The sequence below is a fragment of the Plectropomus leopardus genome, chromosome 20 (genome assembly GCF_008729295.1).
Source record: "Plectropomus leopardus isolate mb chromosome 20, YSFRI_Pleo_2.0, whole genome shotgun sequence".
Lineage (NCBI taxonomy): Eukaryota > Metazoa > Chordata > Actinopteri > Perciformes > Serranidae > Plectropomus > Plectropomus leopardus.
The window spans coordinates 2,738,911-2,762,138 of NC_056482.1; the positions used below are offsets into that span (position 1 = coordinate 2,738,911).

The 23,228-nt window shown below is 39.7% G+C and overlaps 1 protein-coding gene across 2 annotated transcripts in view; it reads left to right on the forward strand.

Moving 5' to 3' along the window:
- Nucleotides 1-256: 256 nt before the first annotated feature.
- Nucleotides 257-23,228, forward strand: part of mapkap1 (MAPK associated protein 1) — a 49,914-nt gene continuing 26,942 nt past the window's right edge. For both annotated transcript variants that reach the window (XR_006106919.1, XM_042508834.1), the window contains exons 1-7: nucleotides 257-392; nucleotides 7,799-8,285; nucleotides 14,149-14,238; nucleotides 15,477-15,625; nucleotides 17,494-17,666; nucleotides 17,772-17,948; nucleotides 21,649-21,758. Coding sequence is in view for 1 of the 2 variants with exons in the window: in XM_042508834.1 (XP_042364768.1) it covers nucleotides 8,003-8,285; nucleotides 14,149-14,238; nucleotides 15,477-15,625; nucleotides 17,494-17,666; nucleotides 17,772-17,948; nucleotides 21,649-21,758 (982 nt within the window). In the remaining variant the exon portion in view is untranslated. The remainder of the gene's footprint in view (nucleotides 393-7,798; nucleotides 8,286-14,148; nucleotides 14,239-15,476; nucleotides 15,626-17,493; nucleotides 17,667-17,771; nucleotides 17,949-21,648; nucleotides 21,759-23,228) is intronic.

A 23,228-nucleotide genomic window follows, 5' to 3' on the forward strand; every position in this document is an offset into this window, starting at 1 on the left:
TCAGCATGAGCATTGCAGCGTAGTGTAAGCTGAGCATTCACACCCGCAGTTCCTTCGGAAATTGCATTTTCTAGTTGTATTTTCATTTGCAGTGAACAATGTAAACTAGAGCTTGTTCTGCACACTCCGGTACGGTAGGTGGCGGTATGCAAAGTTAGTATTGCAACCTGCCAAAAAAAGGAAAAACCTCACTGAAGAAAAATACAAAGAAGAAATAGACCGGAACTGAAAGCTGAGTTCAGCCAGCAAACCGCAGTGGGCTGTACTTTTGTTGTGATTGTTACTTCAGTGCACTCTTGCTAATGGAGAGAGTAACCGTCACCACCGGGTACATACATGGATAAAATGGCCAATGTGAACAAGTCTCTCCCTCATCGCTTGTGACCTCTAAGGTGAGACACTGTAATGAACTAACTTTGACTAACATGACTGTGGAAGGCAATGACAGCAGCTAACGCCAACCACAGTTGGTCTCTCAAAGAAAGCTTCAGTGATGTTAGCCTCAACAAGCTTACGGGCGAACTGGATACAACCAATGTCATCTGCAGTGACATTCGTGAAGATCGAGTAATGTTAACGCTCTAACTTCAGTCTTAAGTAGCTTCACGCCGACTCAACTAGCTAAATGTAGAAGAGATTTCAGGTTGCCAGTTAGCGAGGTGCCAAATAGGCAGGAAACAAAAGCTAATTACACAAGCTAACGCCAAACCAGCTAACGTTACCGGGAAGAAACAGCAGTCAATTAGGCGGTTGGGAAAAATTTTAATAGGGTATCACTTGGAAGTGGTACAAAATATAGAGCACTAGTAGATGAACTGAGCAGGGATCGGTCAACGTGTAACATAAATGGCTTGTCTCAAGTAACAAAGCAAACTTCATCAAATGTAACATCCGACTCCAGCTAAGTAACACTGTTAGCTGCAGTTAGCATCAGTCGGAGAAGCTTCTTGCGGTAACTGGCCCTTAAAAACTCAATAAAGGCCCGTACGCACTAGGAACCTTTACGGTTTTGCTTGTCGGCGATTGTTCGATTACGTTTTAGCGCTGCAGTGTGTCACAACTCCTGCGTTCAACATGCTAACTTTGGTATCTGAGTGAGGCTAATGCAACTGCCTGCTCTCAGTCCTCTCTCTGTGTTGCAATTACTAACAGCTTTGTGTTCACAGTGTAAACACTCGAACAAATCGCCGTTATGTTCAGTAAGAGGCCCTTTGTGTACAGGTCAGTAAGTGTCCAATGATAACTTCCACCAAGTATAAGGGCTTACTGTCTAAATGACAACACTTCATCACATCATGGTTTGAATTGTTGAGTGTTTCTGAGCTCCGAGCCAGGTCAAATAACCTGTATGGCCCGCGCCAGTGACATTTTTGGTATTTTGACGCAACATATTGAATGACAGATGATTTTGGTTAAAGTAACTGTGTGTCTACAGCTTCCAGGTTATTATCGCAGTGCAGATTAACGCTGTGATGCATCAGTGCCCTTTACTATATATTTAGATTCTAGGCTGCCTGTTCATAAAGCTGTGCTACCCACATTTGACAAATAGAAACTGTCTCGAATCTAAGTCTTCATCAGGCTCTGCATTACCTCTGTCTTTTTGCACGATTCTTGGTGTTAACATAAAAATCCCAAATGAACAAACGATGCTTGACAAATTTAACCCTCTGGTACCCTTATAACATTAGCTCAATCCTGCCGACAAATGTCCTCTCCCTAAAACTGCCTTAAAAATACTATGTAATAATATTCTTTTCCAGTTTTTTGTCGTTTGGTTTTAGTCTTTCAACCACCTTCCGTCTTAATCATAAATACAACTCATTAATTCACTTATATGAAAATACCCATCAGACGAGTGACATTTAGCTGCGAAAAAGAACTCTACTTGCTGCACTGCATTCACGGCCCAGCAAAAACATTGGATATTCGATTGCCTGATATGCTGCATTGACGGATCTGCAAAAGAAGGTAGATTTGTCATTTTTTAAACAGTTTAAAACATGAAATTACATGTGTCCTTAAACTTGCTACATCTTTGGAGTTGAAAGATGAGTTGATTAAAATCAGCAGCTACTATGAAGATTCAATCCGGTTACTCAGGCGTGTTGCTGCTGATGGCATTGTTCAATTCCTGCAGAGCATTTTTTGAATTTGCATTAGAGTCTTAAGTCCTTTTGGCTGCCAACAAGGTCTGCCCATCCAGTGCAACAGCTTGATCCCGCATGTTTGGGGCAAACCATGTCTCTGTGAAGATGTGTGCAGAGCAGTCTCTGATGTTCTGTTGCTGAGTAAGCCTCATTCATATCTTATCCACTTTATTCTCCTGCGACACCATTAGCCAGAATGTTACTGATACTTATGCCAAACATGGTAAAATTGCCCCATCCTATGAAAAAATGAAAACACTTCAATTTTGAAGTCAGGACTACAGGATGGAAACAAAAGAAGTGTGAATGGGAGTGAATAGGAAAAAAAAGTCCTCTAGGAAGACGAAAGGAACACTTTTGATTTACCACAGTATCATAGACTTATAAGAGCTGAGGTTGAAATTCTAAAGTTAACCCAAAATCACACAATCCAGCCAAAATGTATGTATATGCATTAACATGGTGAAAAGTATTGAAAAATCAAAATCCAAAATGATGAAAGTGTCCCCAGGGGAAGCAATGGGTTAACTATGCCATTGACCACCACAGTGTTCCATAGCTAAATTTATTAAAATTAAATCAAGTAATCTAAAATGTCTTAAAAGTGATAGAATAAAAAAATAAGCAGCAGAGTTTGTAATGCAGGTTTCTGTTAACATCTGTAGCCTGCAAGCCCACTCTGTGATAACCCTTGTGACAGCACCTCCACATCATAAGTTATTTTCTTAGACTTGATAAAGCTGCTTAAGAGTAGGGATGTAACAGTTATCATGATAATTGCGGTAAAATTTCCAGATGGTTAGAAATATTCAAATTTTAATTATCATGATAAGTGTGTGTGATTACCATGCTTTGAAATCATGGTAAAAACTGTAAGTGGGATCCGAAATTAACACCCGCTGAGCGCTAGATGTGAGTGAATCTCTGAAGATTATCCGCCACACTGGCGAATGAATGTTTGTGCCAAAATAGTCATGTATGAAGGCTGAGCGTCTCCGCTGCATTTTTAGAGGCACAAGGCTCTGCTGTTCTGTGCAGCTGCTCCTGTGCCGTCTCTGTCTCTCTCACATACACACACACACACGTGCGATGTGGCAAAACCTGACCATCTCGGGCACTATTAGTTCTGCTGCAGTGTTTGCTGTATGAGACATCAGGTGATCCACTAGAGTATCACCAGCCGCTGGTCTGCTGGTAGCTAACGTTGCATGCATACTTAGGAAGGTTATGTGATACTAACATAGAGGTCCCATAGTCTGACCCAACATTGCAAACTTTTTGGGCTCTCACATCGACAGCGTCAGTGCAGTAGCTTTACTTCTCTCTTTTTCTCTAATCAGTATTATCACAATAATTTTGGTTATGATAATCGTGACATAAAAAATGTAATATCATTACATCTCTACTTCAGAGTCACAGAGGACATTATGCAACTGTTCACACAGGCTGAGCAGTACTTCTTGTGAAAATTAAAATGAGTAGAGTGCTCCTTTAACAGATAGGTTGTGCTCCAAATTGCATATACAGAGACTCAAAGATATCAACAGGCAAGGTTTGGACAATATGACGAGATTATTGTTCAACATGGTATTCAGTCCCTCCAGGTTTTCTTGGGTTTTTTTGGGGCGGGGTGCTGTTGACATTTTCATAAGCTGCTCTCCTCCTGCTCTCTGTGCTTGTTTAGCACTAACTGTATTCAATCTTTCTTTCTCTTTTTTTACTGTCTGTACTTCACTGCATTGCTGTAGCACTTAAAAAAAAAAAAAAAAAGAGGTAACAACATGCTGGCATACTTGTCTGATGCTATATGTCAGACATAGGCCCATGAAGCCCTTACTCCAATGGGAAAGATGTTTGCTCCCATTTATAAAAGAACGCAAATGCACCTATTTGGAGATTGTCTGCTTTGAAACCAAATGAAAAAAGGAGAGCCAGAGAATGTGAACAAAACCTTTTGCAGGTTGTGTGATAAACATGTTGAAACTAAAAATAGAAACACCGCAAAGAGCAGCTGGACCAAAACTCCCACCATAGTGGCCAGTCAAGCCTCAATCATTGAGGCTTTTGCAAAGGCAACAAAATATCAATGTGACCATTACCGCTGCAAAGTAGGAGGGCAGTTAAATGTGTTGAATAATAAGGAATGAACAATATGGATTTTTTTCTATCCATACTGATAACTGCCCACTCCTCAGTTTGGTAACTAAAACGGTAACCAATAATTTAACCTTTTTTTTAAAGATGTATATAATTTGTAATTTTCTGCACTCCTGTGGGATAGAAAGGCTTAGATGTCGTGAGAAAATATGAATGACTCATTTTGCCATGGCCCTGACCTGACCAAATGTGACTGACAGCACCATTGTTAACATAATAAAAACAGCAGTTCTGACTCTTTCAGACCTGCAAACATTAGACTGTGAAAAAGAGGGCGGTTTTCTGGGGTATTGACAAATTGCTTACCCTCAAGCCCCTGCCCCTACATAACCCTCACAAGTGATGAATATAATAAAGATGGGGATGTAAAAGTAAAATAAATTCTAACCAAGTCAGGCAGGATCAACAGGCTCTGTACTGGGTCTCCAGGTAACAATACAAATAAAGCTGTTATTAGTGTGTTTAACAACAGATTCTAGTCTTTGTGGTGTCAGTTTGTTGGGGCTGCTTTAAGGCTCAAGCTTCGTAAATGTTCAGACAGAGACAAACATGTCTTCTCTTAGATACACAGTGTAAATTTGCCCCATAACGGAATAATGATGGAATAATAATGGAAAAATGGCTTTTTGTTAAGGAAATTAGGGGGACTTTAGCTTCTGGGATGGCCTCTATACTTAACTGGTGTGTTTCTCAGGGGCAAATTTATTCAGGGTTTTTCCTGCATATTAATTTTGGTGGCGGCTGCCACCACAGATTTCCAATGTTCAATGTCGGCAAAAACTAACACAATACAAACATTCCACATATTCATCAATTCTTTTCTTTTAAATGCAATGACTGCATTTGTCCATTGCGGCGATGTCGCTGTGCTGTCCGCATCACAGACTGGAAGCAGAGGAAAAAAAATAAACTTCACCACTTCCTATACTCCAGTAAACTTTCATTTTCCTCAGAGAAATTTCCTCCAGTCCTCGGAGCGTTGGTGTCAAACGTTTTTTATTTAATTTAATTGATATAATAATGAATGCAAACTTAGAGAAGAGGCCAGAGCAAAATCTGAAGTAAAAGTATGAAATATTATAAACAATCATCACCACAGCCTCTGTTTGTAAATAAGTTCCCTCTGGCAAGCTGTGATGCAGTGTATCCATTTAGGGTTTTTATTGTGAAAGGTAAGAACAGAAGAGGTGAAGCTACTGCACTGATGCTGTCCATGTGAGAGCCAAACAAGTTTGCAGTGTTGGCAAGTTTGCAGACTATTGGGCCTCTGTCTTAATATCTTATAACCTTCATAATTACGCATGCAACTTAAGCTACCAGTAGACCAGTGGCTGGTGATAGTTTAGAGGATCACCTGATGTCTCATACAGTAAACAGTGCCGCAGAACTAGTAGCACCTGAGACAATCAGGTTTCACCACATTGCATGTGTGTGTGTGAGAGAGACGGCACAGGAGCAGCTGCACAGAGCAGCAGAGCCTTCTGCCCCTAACAACGCACAAACATTCACCCGCCCGTGTGGCGAATACAGGGCCGGCTCTACCCAATTTGGTGCCCTAGGCGCCCTAACCCCAACCCGCACCTCCGCAGCAAATAACGACACATCACTTGTCACACATAATTTAGGAACATGTCACTGTTTACTTATTTGTAATGTTAATATATATATTTTTTTCTAGACAGAAAACACTAAGTGAGGGTGCCAGTGGGCATAGAAAATTATTATTTTTTTATTATTTTCCCTCAAGGCCAAGGGGGACTGGCAGCGTGGCGGCGCCACCTATGCCAAGAGCCGGCCCTGGGCGAATAGTCTTCAGAGATTCACTCGCATCTGGTCGTATTATTGCAGTCTGTTCCTTTTGAGCGGGTGTTAATTTCGGATCCCACTGACAGTTTTTACCATTTCAAAGCATGATAATTAAAATTTGAATGATATTACTCAGCATTGAGGAATTTTAAAGCAATTATCGCGATAACCGGTAACCGTAATCCCTGTTTACTGATCATTCTTAGCTCTTGTAGCCCTTTTTACACAGAGATTGCACTATAAGGCCACTACCAAGTCCTTTTTAATGCCACCTTTGCATTTTTACATAGAACCAAACAAAAGTGGTTTTGGTGCTGTTATTACCACAGCTGCTGACTTAAAGGTGAGACAACTTGTCCCCCCCACGCTTCGATCGTACCTTTTGTAAAGTGCGGTGAGGTGACATAACGGTAAAATAATAATGATAATGATAATAGATTTTATTTGTAGGCACCATTGAAAACACTCAAGGTCACCTTACAAGGAAGTGTTAAAAACCAACAGTGTAACAGCAGATCAGTTAAATTAAGACAAATTTACAGTATATAAAATCACTATGTACAAAGGTTTAGTGTTACCAGATCAATCTGAATAGGGTTAAAACTTAATATGCAAGTTTAAAAAGATGCCTTTAAAATGAGATTTAAAGAAAATTAGAGTGTCAGTGTTCCTATTCCTGCCTTGAACAGGCAGTTTAGAAGGGGCTTAAGTGTTAATTGGCAATATACTGATCCACAAATTGCCATTGTGTGTGCTGTGAATGTTTATGGTCAACAGAGTATGGATGTGTGTATACTGTATATGAATTGGGCCTGTTGTAAAAGGCTTTTAGTGGTTGCTAAGACAAGAAAGGCATTGTATTATTGCAGTCTGTTCCTATTCAAAGAACTCCTAAAATAAACCATTACTCACAGAACAACAAAACATGAAAAGAGCATCAGTCACTTCATTTCTCTGTCAGTCAACAGTCGCCTCCAACGCGCCGGGAATCCTTCACTTACTGGGATTTTAGGCATCTGTAGTGGTGTCCTTAAGGTTGTGCTAGATGGAACCAATGTTTTAAATGATTCCACTATTTGTAAATACTCAATCTGCAGGCTATATCTAGTACCAAACTTTCCTCGGTCGGTACGTAAGTGTTGCAACCTAATGACTCTTGGTGACGTCACATGAATGTGACTTTGTGACTAGCAGTTACAAAAATGAATGGGTGTTTTCAGGGATTCGCAAGGCTTAGGGCAGGAGGAGAACAATATGAAGCAATGAAGGTTGGGGTCATAGTACTGGCAAGAACGTCAGTCTAGTTTCCCCTGCCTTGAGGAAATTCATGGTGTCACACTAAATTATTTGCAAGTGACAAAAACAGTTGTGGAAAATGAGAAATGAGAAAAGAGAGCTTAAGAAAGAAGTTCAATCCCTGACTGCTCTCTTGCCTTTGCATAGCTGGCCAATCATGGCATCAACATCAAATTCGCATCAAAGGGCCCTACTACATACTTCAAAATGCCAAATGGAAGTTTACCAGCACCATATCAAACTGAGCTTGATATGTATTAACATTTACAACACCTATGGCTATGTAAATGTTAATACATTTTTTAAAAAAAGTTTTGGCTCAAACTTTCAACCTTAATTTACAATTTTCAGCCTGTACTATGTAAAAACTGTCATTTCACTCTTAACAGGTACTGGCACCTTTCCTGCCTTGGAGCAAAAAGAATAATCAAGAGGAGATGAAAACAATGATTGCTTTCCACTTGTCATCAGCCAGTACTTTAAGACTCTTGGAGAAAGACTGATAAAAAGTGGAAGGGATCTTCAGAAATACAGTGAGAGGTTGATACAAGGAGAAAAAAAACCGCAAATCTAAGCTTTATAGAAGAGAGAAGATGGCTTTCTTGGACAACCCAGCCATTATTCTGGCCCACATCAGACAGTCTCATGTGACCAGTGATGATACAGGAATGTGTGAGATGGTACTAATAGACCAGGATGTGGATCTCGAGAAGTGCCAGTTGGCTTTGGTGCCTGGCAGCAGCTGTGGATCAACAGGGTCAGGCTCTCTGAGTGAGGGGGGTAACAACCTGACAGACAATCATGCTTGTGACCTTTCCCAGTCGATGGACATCACCTCCAGCTGGGACTTTGGCATACGTCGACGCTCCAACACAGGTAGGCTCTTCTCCATGCTCTAGCTGGTTAGCAGGGTAGGTTTTCTGTCAGGCACAACTCCTTCCTGTCATTATGACAGGGACAGCCAGAAAGCCTGTTCTGCTATTGTTTGAAGTGGGTTTGTGTCTAATCTGGGCCAGTGGTTAAGTGAGGTTTATGTCAAATTGTGTGCTATTCAAGGTTGCGGCAGTAGGAGTGGAAAGCATGGGGTTAAATTGTGGTTCACTGTGTGAGTCTTTTTAATTGCTATGAGGTGAGGAGCAAAAATCCCATTGCAAATTTCCCTTTTTGTAAATCAAGCAGTCTGCCAAATTCTTTTTCTTTAAAACATAATTAGAGTATTTTTTGATAGATTTTAATAACAGTAAAGGATACAAGAGCTACATACTTTCTAACCTTGTATCAAGTAGCCTGGTAGATGTAATCCCAAAATCTTGTTCAACACCATCAGTAATTCAACCCTGCATCACCTGCTCTTCCAACTTTTTTCAGAAGAGGAGTGCAGCAACTTAATTTCCTTTATTGGTATGATCAATGAATTTTTTAAATTTTGTAAAGTCTTTCTCCAATCTCTCTACAAGTGCTCAAAAATCTTGTCAGTATGAAAACTTCCTCTAGTCCACTTGACCTTGCACCCACTTCCTTGTGTGTACAAAAATGTCATTGGTTATATTGGTCTTTGTGCACTCTCTAATCAATACCTCTCTGACTCTTTGTTTAACCATTTCTCAATAAAGCAAATCTTGACCCCACATTGCTGTAGAACTGCAGTCCCATTTCTAAGTTACTATAGCCAAGGCCTTAGAAAAATTAACATTTTGCGGCTGTATGTTAGCAGTTTCAGTCTGTTTTTTTGTCAGTTTCACTCAACAGAAAAAAACAAACTCTTAATTGTGGTGATACATGGGGATCCTCTGTATTGGTACATTTAGGTCACATTGCTGCCTTTGATCTTGTGGATCACCATATCTTGGTTTAAAGGCTCATGCAGTGGATAGGTATCTTTAGATCAGCTTTTGAATTTTTCTCATTTTAATTTTTAGACAGGACTTTCTCAGTTACTGTTCCCTGTTTCCCAGTATCCCTCATCAACTGAACTGTCTCATGGTGTATCCCAAGGTTCTACCCTGGGTCCGATGCTGTTTTTTTTGCCTCCTCTCGGACATATAATACATTATTTTAAAAGTGTTCAGGGTTTCCCCCAGCAATTTAAACAAGTATCTTTGGCAAGTATCTTTTCATGTTGGCTTGCATGGGCTGGGGCCTGTTGTCTTTCTTTTCTTTCTTTGTCAATCTACAGTTCTGTATTTAGCAAGTTTTTTTTTCATTTTACGTTTTGAAACATGTAAACATTCAAAAGGGGCTCATTGGCCATTTAGTTAAGACACTTAGAAAGTGATATATTCTAAATGAGAAAAAATAAATAACATAAATTTCAATAAAGCTCCATCATAAGACTCTGACCTGTCTGACCGGAAACTGCTACCTGCAGTTTAGGGAGACAACTTAGGCCTTACAATGCACTGACAGAAACTCTCCCACCCCATCTCACCACTGTTATACAGACAATATGCTATTATACATTTTGTTTAAGCCTCAAAATTTTCCTAAGCTGTCTGTTCTATAAAATTGACTCAACACTAAAACATTGGATACCATGTACTTTCTACAAGCTTAATGCTGACAAAACAGAGGGTCTCTTTTCTGCCCTAGATGGCATTGTCCTGAAGGTAATAGAAAGTCCTGCCTCTCTTATTTTTGTTAAATCTCTCATCAGAGAGAACCCCAGTAATGAGTCCTAAAAGCTGGAAATTAATTAGCATTTTAGCACCTCGGGTTCAAGCTGAAGAGACATTCACGTTTTGTTCTACAACAAAAAATAAATCAATAAATACCCCACTGCGAACTCTTATGTATGTTTAAAAGGCAGTTGCTCACAAGTGGCCAAATGAGATTACAAAACATCATCATGCTGCAGCACTGTGTCATGAGTGAGGGGCAGCCTTAATGCGGTGAGAGACATCAAATCATACAACTGTGGTTTAGTTGGTTTATGGCTTACCTTAGCTTTTTTACTTCTGGCGATTGCATTTAGGCTTCAAGTACCCAAAAAGTGGCATTCATTTCTGAATATTATCTTACTAAACAAAACGTGCAAGTTCCGTAAACATTTGTTTCTACATTAAGCCAAAATCAAATTGAAAAATCCAATAGGTTCTTTGATAAAGGAACCAGAGGGACATTAATGTCTGTGTCTGCCTACAGAAAAACATCTTTCCTGGGGCACTCTATAATCTTGGCTTTCTGAGGACAAGGCTTTGAGTCTTGTTTACTATGTAAATTATTTGGTTATGCCTAATTGTATCTCTCGCTGAGATGAGCTCCTCCTGCCTTGAATACTGCAATTCCCTTTACATCTACCATAGCAAGACATACATGGACTGCTTACCAAATAGTCCAAAATGTTGCTGTCAAGCTTTTGACCAGGCCCTCCAAAAAGTCTCATGTAACACCCATTTTGATTTCTTTACCATGGCATCCCATCAAATGCAGAATCCATTTCAAGATTCCTGTGATCATGTTCAGAGCTTTGCATGGTCAGACACCTGCCTACAATAAAGAGCTCCTGCAGCCCGGTCTGCATCTGAGGTCATCTGATTAGGGCTTTGTTGATTTTTCACACTCCAGATTTAAAACAGAAGGAGACTGTGCTATTGAGGTTGTTGCTTCTTATCTTTTGAATTTTTGGCGTTTGGACTTTCGGGTATTTTTGCCTGTATTTGATAGTTTGACAGAAGAGAGAGACAGCAAAGGTAAGGAGCGAGCAAAGGAAGATATACAAAGATCCCTGGTTGGATTCCACTTGGCATGGATGAGAGAGCACCATCTACTGACGGATTTCATGCAAAAAAGCATTTGATACATGTTCTTCCCTTTAAATGTGCCTCAAATTGCAAGCATTGAAAGTGGTGCATTGGGTGTGTCTGGAGCCTTTATTGTGAAGGGTAAAATGGAACGAGTGAAGCTTTATTGTGCTAAGGCTGGGGTGATTCATTAATGTCATCGATTGTGGAATTATATTGATCTGCAAAACATCCATTGAGCATGTTGCATTATTGTAAGCTGCATCTAGTTGGAGCATGGATTCCACCAGAGATTGAGCAGCAGCCCATGGCTGGGGCTAAAATGACTTCACAGATACATCAAGCGAATAATCCTAGAGAGCTTTGTCAAGAGAGCAGCAGACAGTACTGTCCTGTTTACTGTTTGTCTTCACACAACAATGATTTATTGGGATTAACAACAGAGAAATTTGTTTTTTTTTTGTATTAGTAGTCACTCAAACTTTTGTTTCAGTTTTTTTCCTCACCCCACACTGATAGAAAAATACATTTGCCAGTTTTTTTTGCCAGATTAGTTTTTGCAGGCCTACTGTTGACAGAATGCTAACTACAAACAAGGTGAATTATCAGTGATCCTGCTAGGATTTTTTCATCCACAAAGTTTTTACTATTTTTTCCCAGAAACTAGAAAGCATTTTGAAAAGTGAATCACAGTCACTGTGTGTCTGCTGTTTTTATTTGATCTGCACTTTACATTTCAGTTGCTCTACCCTCCAACCTTTGATTTGGCTACAGTTTTTTTTCCTCTACTTTAAGCTTCATTCATGTGCTTTATTTGTGAGGTAATGTGGTTTTGGTGAGAGAGGGAGTCCAAAGGTAGACAGCATGTCTCTTTTTGGCTCTCTTGAGTTTTGTACTAAGTTTGGTGGAGTGCTGGTTAGGGCTGCACGATTATGGGTAAATTAATAACTACAATTATTTTGATCAATATTAAGGTTACGATTATTTATCACAGTTATTTATAGTTTTTAAGGATAAAAAATGGTTTTTTTTTGCATTTTCACATTTAAACAAAGCCCTGCTTTTATCTCCATGTTATGTGTGCTACATTTAGGGATGTTACGATTCACTCAACTCATGATTCAATACGATTCACGATACTGGTTTTCATGATACTAGGTTTCACAATTAGATTTTTCACTTTTGCAGAAAAATTATAACTGAAAAATAATCTATTAATTACTTCAAACAAAAATTATACAAAATACTGTATTTTCTTATCTTTTCTATATCAAATTAAAGAATCCCTTTTTATTTCTGAGGTAGTATGTAATTTAAAACACAAACCATGCAATGAATACATTTTTGGACATTCAAAATGTCCCCTGCTTTTTGAAAAAACAAAAAAAAAAACAACAGCAAAAAAAAAACAACTCTTACACTTGGGACAGAGGTGGCTGGTGTGGAAAGGTTTGCTTCTGCTAGAGGGGAAAGCAGAGAGGGTGAGTTTGAAGAACTAGGTTGTCTATTTCCCACTCATGGGAAATAGACAACCTGGGCTCTCTCTTTGGCTTTTGTACTTGTTTGGGCGAGCAGGGTTGCAGCCTGTCAGTGTGGTTTGGCCCTGCAGTTGTCGTTAAGGAGGATCGTGTGAAGGCGGGACTGACCGGAGCTCCTCAACATGCTGCATCATGTTATTTGTACTATTTATGTAGTTCAACACCCTCTTGCATTGCTTCTCGCATTTATTATTTTCTGACTTAAGGAAGCTCAAATGCCACCACACTTCCAATTTGAAACTGGAGGGTGCATTTTCTGTTTCAAAATCGCCTATAGTGGAGCCTTTGATTCATCTTATTTACGTTGGTGTGTCTGAGCTGACGCTGGACAAGGACGGGTATTCAGTGGGGAGATGTTAGCTACAACGTTGTTCTTGGCCTTCATTCATTCATTGTACTGCAGATTGTGGTGTATCTTCAGGAGATTTAACAAGTTAACCAGTCTAGTGTACTCTCATATGATTTGTTCCCCTTCTAAATCCAAAATACTCTCAAACAATGGATGGTTGTTGTATTACTTTCATTTTGCCCCTCTGCAGTTGCAACAATCAGTAAAGTTTTCTCACAGGCTGGTGCTACAGGGTGAGCGAGTGATAGACAGCTTTTCAAAAGTATAGCAAGCATTTTTAAGGTCAATATCACAGTCAATCAATAATCAACTTGGCAAAAAATGGCCTGCAAATTGCAATAAATTAGTAGATTAAAATTTGAATAAAAATAAGATAGGGATAATGTCTAGGAAACTATTTTTCTAATCATCCTATTTATATATAGAATATTTTGTTCCAAATGTGTTTTTAATCATTTTATAAAACTATTTCTTCCCTTATCCTTATCCTCTTTTTGTGTGCTAATGTTTGGATAATTTCTGTGTACTTTTTGCAGTAAGTAAGTCATCTTTCAGCTGTCAGCCTTCTTCCAACATTTTTGAAAGGAATTAAGCCAGTTTACTGAGGTTTCAAAGGGTAAATTGTGGAAAGCCAAAATCGTGATCGTGATTAATATTCAATAATTGTGCAGCCCTAGTGCTAGTTATGCTTCAGGGTTGTGGGGAGAAGCTGCAGTCCTTTGAGACTTTCAGACTTGAGATCGAGCACTGACATGTGGTGGCTGTCTCATCAGGACTCCAACAAGACAGCCGCGAGAAACCTGGGGCTGCTGGTAAGATGAGAGGGATGATTTAATTTTTTTTTTTAATAAACTACAAACAATCATATTTGGTGTGAGTGGTATTTATGTGTGTGACTGTCAGTCAAAATATCACATGACAGAGAATGAGTGTATCTTCAGAGAACAAATGTCCTTTTCTTCTCATATTGCTCTCACAGGCCCGATGAAGGATATACATTTCAATTAGTTTTGTGGTCTACATAATGTTTAATGTTTCTGTTTCACCAGGTATTTAACAGCTTTTGTCATTCTGCCTCTGACAGAAATTTAAACGTTGTTCTTTCTTTTCAGCCCAAAGACTTGAAAGGTTAAGGAAAGAACGCCAGAACCAAATCAAATGTAAAAATATTCAATGGAAAGAGAGGACAGCCTCCCAGTCAGGTAGTATTTCCTAATGTTTTTAAAATACATGTATGTAGAGGTTCAAGCAGCAACACATGTTGCTGAATCCCAATTGGCTTTGTTTTTTTTTTTTTCTTTATTTCTTTCTTTCTCTCCACTAAAACTGTTTGTGCAGCAAACATCACATGACAAAAGCTCACCAAAATTGGCAGGTTGGTTGTAAAAACAACCTACTACTCAGGCACAAAATGTGACAATCAAAGACCTTAGGGCGGCACTGTAATAATAAACTAACTAAACATTTTGGCAATTATCTCTTTGGTCAGTTACTGAACTGGTGACACTTACCTTGGGTGTCCACCTCGAAACTGAGCTGATTGTAAAGATCTTCTGTTTTGCCTGGGGGAAGATGTGTGCCAGGCATCCATGTTTTCACAGACATGGATGTTAACTGTAAGTGCAACTGGTGCATATATGCATACAACTGCCTGGCAGTAATTCTAGTTACCCATATGATATCACAGATTTGAGATGTAGTGCTTATGTTTTTGGATTATGTAGAGTTTGTCACTGTCAAGAGATAAAAATGCATACAAAAATCCCCTTCGTCCAGTAGCTGTACTGGGATCCCTGTTCATTTCAAGACATTTTCTGCCATTCCCAGGGTGAGAGGACACCATTAAACTCTGTTCACTGTTTTTGTAGAATGTTAAACTAAAAGGTGCAAAGGAATTAGGATGCTTGTGGAACTGATATGTTGCACTGGGAAAGACTCGCAGTGTGGGGATGTTTTTATTTAACTTTTACTCAGACAGGTAATCTCATTTAGACACAGTCTCATTCTCAAGAGAGACCTGATAAAACTTAGTGGAAATGGGGCCATGGTTAATGTAGAACCCTGTTTAGTTTTTTTTTCTTGTGAATTATTGTCTAACTCTAGATATTTAAGTAAAACATAAGGAGGACAACACAAGGATGGAAGTCCTTGTTTGGACTGATGATAACAGGTAAACACACACACGATATGAGGGAGATATTGCTGAGGTGCATACATTTTAAGACTGCAATAAAATACTCTGCAGTTTTTCTCCACCTCTATACAAGTCTTCTTACCAGTTTTGATCACAAGAATATAACAGTTTGGAAATAAATAGATATTTAGGATATATTCAGGATATGTTCCTGCAATAAAGAGAGCAACTAGTGTTATCAATCTACTGAAAAAAAACCCAAGTGTTTGCTGTATGGTGTTTACTGTTCTAACACTTTCTGTCCAGTGGAGGATCTGGGGTCCCTGTTTGAGAAACGGGACTTCAAAGACAGGCCGCGGACAACAGGTACCAAATCCACCCTTTCACTGCGGCTTGAGCAGTGTCCCCAGCAGCTTAACAACCCCTTCAATGAATACTCCAAGTTTGATGGCAAGGTGAGTTATTCAGCATTTTGTTGCTGTTAATTTGTGTCTTCCAGTGTATTCTTTGGTATATTATGTCTATTTTCAAAAACATTAAGAACACAGTCATCAGTTGCACACATTTTTCTCCCCTTTAATCATTCCCCTATCCCAGTGGTATGTAACTTGTGGCTCCAAAGCCACATCTAGTTCCTTAGTCCCTCTCCAGGAGCTCCCTTTGGCTTGGACAAAAAAATATATAGAATTGAATAATGTTTTGTTTTTTTGGGTTTTTTTTTACCATTTTAATTTTAATTAGTCATTGTTGTAGGCCTAAAGTGATTCTTATACTCCAGCTGTAAAAATGATTGGCCGATACAGTGAATGAAAAATGTAATAACATTTTGTCAACTAAAATGTGCATCATATGTCCACAGTCTGGTACCTCTTCCTCTATTTTGCCAAACCTTAGGCCACCATTAGCAGTGGCTAGTCTCTGAGCAGTGACACACCAAGGCGATGGTTGGCCTTTTTCTGCCGATTCAGCATGTTGAATCAGGGCAGCGGCCATGGAGCCCATTGGTGAATGAAACAACCTGATTGGCCACTCAGATCAGCGCACAAGAAGAGAAATGGATGTAAAAATTGTAAACGAAGGGCTTGATTTTTTTCTTCTTTTCTTTCTTCAAGTTACTTGAACTGTCCCAGGTGGCAGACCCAACATTTTTGGATCTGCATCGCATTATTCGTGGTAATGTGCTGCTCGCTAGCACACTAGCTCCTACCAAACCTGCATGGGGCGCTCAGCAGTAAATTGAAGAGTAGCAAAACCTATAGTCCAACAAGTGTGACTGGTCAAAAATGGTATCAACAGTTAACCAGTTACTGCTGAAAACCCTAATCTGTGTTCTACTTGTTAACAGTGATCAGTTGTTTTTACAAGCAGTGCTATATGTTACAATTATTTTGAATCTAACTAGTTTTGTAAAATGCTCTGCTGTTTTGCAGGCGTCTGTCATGGTCTGACAACAAATAATAGTATAAACCACAGTCAACCATTGGCATTATGCAGCTAGTTGGTGGTGGGAATTTTAACGAGAGAGTCAAATAAGCATGTGCCAGCAGTTTACTTGTCCGCAAATGCCCAGGTTGCATGTTCAATAATGTATGACTTTTAACCAACAAATATAATACATGCCTCAAGAGAGGCAGACCCTGGCTGCACGGGATGTAAGCTCTGCACCAAAACGTTTTATGATGGCAGCATGGGGAATCAGCTCTGATCAGCCATGCTATAAGGAAAAACTATTCAGACAACCAAAAGTCTGTGTAACAGACTACCATTGTTTGCACATGTTGCACAGCAAGGCCAGATAACATCACCATTTTGTGTCTAATGTATGTGTAGAATCAAAGTCATTTCATTCCATATTCCATGCTATATTTTGCAATGTCTGCAGTGCCTATCATAGGGCATTTTAAATTACTTGAATAAAGTCATGGAATTGGAGTAAAATAATAAGGAAAAGTTACATAAAAGTTTAACCCCAAAAACCCCACACTTATGCACCAGTCTATAAATGAATTTTATGACCATATTCGCTCCAACTCACACTTAACACCCTATTTTCAGCCTGTTTAAGAAACTTTGTAATGCAGTGCTCATATTCACTCATGCTTTCTTCTCCTCATTGATTGGTCTGTTCAGTTTTAACTCGCATTATCAATATAACATAGAACCAAACAGAATGATTAAATGTTGTTCTACCCTGTAAGGACGCTCCCCTTATTAAACAATCATATGTGTATCATATGATGTCACTTTATATCCCTTTAATCTCTTTAATCAATAATTAATATTTTTCTCTGCACGGTGTACCCACTGTCTCTTCACCTTTTAGGGCCACATTGGCACAACAGCTACAAAAAAAATAGACGTCTACCTCTCAATGCAGATGGGTCAGGAGAAAGTGCATCCAATGACAGTGGTGACCATTGCCAATGCCCGCGTCCATGACCTCATCGGCCTCATCTGTTGGCAGTACACAAGTGAGGGACGAGAACCTAAACTTAAGTGAGTACAATAATATTTCAGTACCAGTTATATACAAAGTTTATATATGTAGAACATATTCATCCTTTGTCTCCCTCTGCACTTATCTGTTACATCTCTCCACAGCGAGAATGTGAACGCTTATTGCCTCCACATTGCCGAGGATGATGGCGAGGTAGACACGGACTTCCCGCCACTTGACTCCAATGAGCCAATCCATAAGTTTGGTTTCAGCACTCTTGCCCTGGTGGAGAAATACTCTTCACCTGGCCTTGCTTCCAGACAGTCACTATTTGTCAGAATGTAAGTGAAAAATAAGCAGCATATCAATGTGCGTTACCATCAGTGACAGTGAATATGTGAATTTTGTGGTCCTCAATTTTAAGGGCCTGTAGTAACATACAGCATGCTGCACACCATCTGCACTGTTGTGTATTTTGTGTTTGTCAGACATGTACTCGGGGTGCAAAAATCAACACTCATATTCTGAGGTCTTCCCAAACAAATATTTGAATGTTTGCCATCAGAAAGTAAAATTATTCATGTTTCATTTTACAAATGTTGTATTTGTTTTAGTTCTAAGTTAAGTCTAATGGCACATTTCCACTACATGGTACTGGCTCTAGCTACTCTACTCGCCTTTTCTGGTTATCCATTAGGAAAAAGTACCTGGTAACCAGAAATATCACACCTATTTCACTTGAGGAGGTGCAAACGTTCCTCACCTTGCTGGCCGACGAGCGTATCCAGCGAGTGTGAGTGTGTGTTTGTATACATAGTTCGAATTACGGGGTGCTAAGGGGAGCTCAGATCCCCTGAACGTCTCAAGGGAGGCGTTCAGGGGAGCTCTAAAAAATTGCTTACTTTTGTGTTATAGATTATATATATTCTGCACATAAAGGTTCTGATAATAGAGGAAAAATAGAGGTAATATGTCAATGTTGTGTTTATTCGCTCATTGTATTCCATTTTTGAACATCTGCCCCTTCTACCTGTCCCTGCTGCGGCCATCTGTGCGTGAAGCAGTGCTGTGGTCAAATTGCTACATTTATGTAGTCACAGCTACTGTGTAATTCCCACCCTGTGCGTATGTGTGCGTCGCGTTGAAACTGATGTCATGGCAGCGTTGCACGGAAAAGTACCTGATACCAAAGGCAAGGCCAGGCGAGGCCAGGCGAGGAGAGGAGAGGGCACTGTGTTGTGTTGTGTTGTGTTGTGTTGTGTTGTGTTGTGTTGTGTTGTGTTGTGTTGTGTTGAACATATAGTAAGGCAGCAGACTTTACTGAAGCTTCAATAAACATCATTCTACACTAAAATTGCTAAAACACCTGGTGTTACTGTTGGTAATATTAGTAGTTTCTGGATACACTGTAAGTTGATCGGACAGGAAAGGAAAAACTCCCGAAAAAGAACCCCTGAAATGACGGACAAACGTGCAATAGGTGAATAGGTGTTGTAAATAACAATTGAATTACAATAATGACAAAAAGGAAAGAGAAAGAGAGAGGGGGAGAGATGCACAGCAATAATGGTAACAACTGCATTTCATTTTACAATAATGACAGGTGCAAAATTACTAAATGCACTCTATGATAGCATGTGATGTTATGTGCAAATATTGTGGGTGTTGATAAAAGTCCCATGCGTAAATTGATAGTGGAGGCGTGACTCATAATAATGGCAGTAGAAGTTTGCATCAAGCACAATCACGGCATCAGCGCAACCAGGACCCACAACACTGGCGTAGCTTCAGACAGGACCACAGCAACAGCAAAACCAAGACCCTGATCAGGCTGAGCCAGGGTTACAGTATCAGTGCAGCCACAGCAGGAGCATGTCCAAAGGCAGGGTCACAGCACCAGCATAGTTATCACCACGATCAGGCACAGCTAAGATTGCAGCCAGGATTCGAGAAAACTCGAAAAGAAGGGAGCAGGAATGCTCCGGAGAGGCAATGGAGTTAGCGTAATGCAATAAACAGACATGAGCATTTGCAGATGGAGGGAGCAAGAGAAGGAAAAAGGAGCTCAGTGTATCATAGAAAGTCACCTGGCAGGTTAAACCTATGTCAGCTTAACAAGGGGCTGGTCCAGGCAACCTGAGCCAGCCCTTATTGTAAGCTTTATCAAAGAGAAAGGTCTTAAGTCTACCCTTAAAAGTGGAAAGGGTGTCTGCCTCCCTGACCGAAACTGGAAGATGGTTCCATGAAAGAGGAGCATGGTAACTAAAGGATCTGGCTCCCATCCTACTTTTTGAGACTTTGGGAACCTCAAGTAACCCTGCATTTTCAGAGCGCAGTGATCTTGAGGGTTGGAAGGGAACCGTAAGCTGTGACAGATAGGATGGAGTCTGACCATTTAGAGCTTTGTAAGTATGGAGGAGAATTTTAAATTCAATTCTGGATTTTACATGGAGACAGTGCAAATAAGCTAAAACGGGAGAAATATGATCCCTTTTCTTGGTTCCCGTTAGAACACATGCAGCAGCGTTTTGCACCAGTTGGAGAAACCTAAGAGATTTGTTGGCGCAATGGGATAATAAGGAGTTACAGTAATCCAGCCTAGAAGAAGATATGTCTAATTTTTGCAATGTTACACAAGTAAAAATAGTAAAAGATAGATCTTGATTGAATAAAACTCTGAGGTTCCTTACAGTTGTGATAGAGGCCAAGGTAATGCCATCTAGAGAAACTATATCCTTAGAAAAAGAGCTTCTCTGGTGTTTGGGGCCAAGAACAATAACTTTAGTTTTGTCTGAGTTTAACATCAAGAAATTACAGCTCATCCAGGCTTTTATGTCCTTAAGACATGTTTGAAGTCTAGATTACTGATCAGTTTTATTTGGTTTCATAGATAGATACAGTTGCGTATCATCAGCATAACAATGGAAATTTCCAGAGTGATCTCTAATTATGTTGCCTAGGGGACGCATATCTAAAGTAAAAAGGTCCATCTCTGTATTATGATGGACTCTGACACCTGAGTGAAAGTCCTTGAATAAACTTTCTTGGAGAAAGTCATAAAGTTGATAAGCAACCACTTTCTCAAGGATTTTAGAAAAAAGAGGGGAGATTAGATATCGGTCTACAGTTAGCTAAAACCTCTGGATCCAGAGTGGGCTTCTTTAGAAGGGACTGAATCGGAGCTACTTTAAAGGACTGTGGAACATAGCCAGTTAATGAAGACACATTGATTATATCTAATAAAGAATTGTCAGTTAAGGGTATAACTTCCTTAAGTAGCTTAGTTGGAATGAAGTCTATTAGGCATGTCGATGACTTGGATGCAGAAATCAAAGTGGAGGGTCGGTAAAGGTCAATGGGGAAAAAACAGTCCAAATAAATTACAGGCCATGTTGCCATATCCAAGCTACCTGTGTCCGAGATCAGGTCAGTTAAGGGCAAGAGGTGATGGATTTTATTTCTAATTGTTATAATTTTATCATTAAAGAAACTCATAAAGTCATCACTACTGAGGGCCAAATGAATACAAGGCTCTATAGAGCTGTGACTCTGAGTCAGCCTGGCTACAATGTTGAAAAGGGATTGGGGACCTGGGATTGCTTTTATTTTCTTCAATTAATGATGAGTAATAGTTTGCTCTGACATGGCAGAGGGCCTTTCTATATGTTTTAAGATTGTCCTGCCTGACTAAACGGGACTCTTCTAGGTTGTTTGAATGCCAATTTTTTTCAAATTTTCGCGATATTTGTTTCAATTTGCGGATCTGGGGGTTAAACCATGGAGCTAATTTTCTTTGAATCATTATTTTCTTCTTGAAAGGTGCAACAAAGTCAAGAGCTGATCTCATTGAGCCAGTAGCACTATCAATGAGACAATTAATTTGAGAGGGAATTAAATTAGAAAAAGCGTTCTCCGTAACTGTGAGACAGGGTAATGAGGGCACTGTAGAAGAAGAAGAATCAAAAATTTTTGTCAGTCTGCATGTTTAAAATAAATCCACAGAAGCATATTTACCCCTTTCTGCTTTTTTTCCTTTTGTAGAAATGCTGCTCATGGTTTCTCTTTAATTCCTGTGGACAGTCTGAAGGTAACCATGAAAGAAATTCTCCAGAAGGCACTCAAGAAGAGGAAAGGCTCACAGAAAGGCTCAGGTAATGACACCTTCCTTTTTTGGTAACCATGGCAGTTATTGAAAAATTGAATATACTAGATCCTTGTATAGCACATTGAGTGTCTCTCATCCAGCACATTGGTCCAATGTATTTAGGCCCACCTTTGTACATAATGGATAACAGGTAAAACTTTAAGTTCATTGGAGTTTATATTTACGTCTCCTGAGACTGAGACATAAAACTTAAGTTGAATTTGCCTCCAAAAGAATGTGTGTACATACCATTGTCCGAAGGGGAGTCTACCTGATGTTTATTATACTTTTCCTATTTCTTATGGAGGATCAGTCTGTTTAAGAGGATGATGAGGCTGTTTCCTTTGGTCTGCGGCAAAGTAATCAGTTATTAATCAAAGCCACACAAGCACAGACACACACACGGCTGTAGCTCAGAGTCAACATGTCAAAGATACTAAACCCCAATTGCTTCATGTTTGTACCATCGGAGTGTAAATGCATATGAATGATTACTGAGTAGCCGGTAGTGCCATGTATGGTGGCCTCAGCCACCAGTGTGTGAATGTGACATGTAGTATGCAAGCGCTTTGAGTGGTCTGAACACTAGAAAAGTGTTATACAGGTGCAGTCCATTTGCAGTAATGTAACACACACACACAGATGTGTGTACATCCTCATACACAAACAGAAGAGAGCCTTTGTCTCCTTTAGTCATGTGATCAGAATATGATCACATTTTAGTTCTAGTGTAGTATGTTTGGTACAGACTTTTCCAGTTGTCACCATCAGCTCTGCTAAATGTGTGGGAAATTTGTGCTCCTTTGCCTGTTTTGCAAATCTTGATGTTGCCTTTGATGGCTGGCTTTTGATGGTAGTGGCGTGTACCTCTAACACACGTAATTCATCAGGATGTGGAAATAAACTCACCAATCTGTAAACTCTCCATCAGCTTAAATCCAGCTTGCCAGTTTCTGGCTAGCCAGGCAGAGATTTTTTAAATGTAAACATAAGGATAAGAGGGATAGAGGATGGGCACTAGCTGAACTAGTATCCTGCTTGCCATTATACAAGCATTGGAAAATAAGCTGGACAATCTCTATGTTGCATCAGTTTCCAACAGAATATCAGGAACTGTCAGAGCTGCCAACTCTCACGAAATGAGAGTTAGACACACACGTTCACACCCCCTTTCACATGCTCTCACACCACACCCCCTATTTCTCACTCCATCAAATCCAAAACAAGAAAAAAACTTGTAGGAACTTGTGAAGAGGGCCGGTCAAGTCACCAGCAATATTGTCTGGACTTACTTCAGAATTTTTCAAGTACAAATCTGCCTGACTTAGTAGGGTGGGGATCTGAGACTCGGTCCAAAATTAGAACTGAGTAGCCTACTTAACACCAGGTATCTGTTCCCAAACGTGACATAAAAATTAATTAATGCAAACAAAGGCTATATATATCTTCAAGGCTGTGGCTCATTTGGCTACCTTCC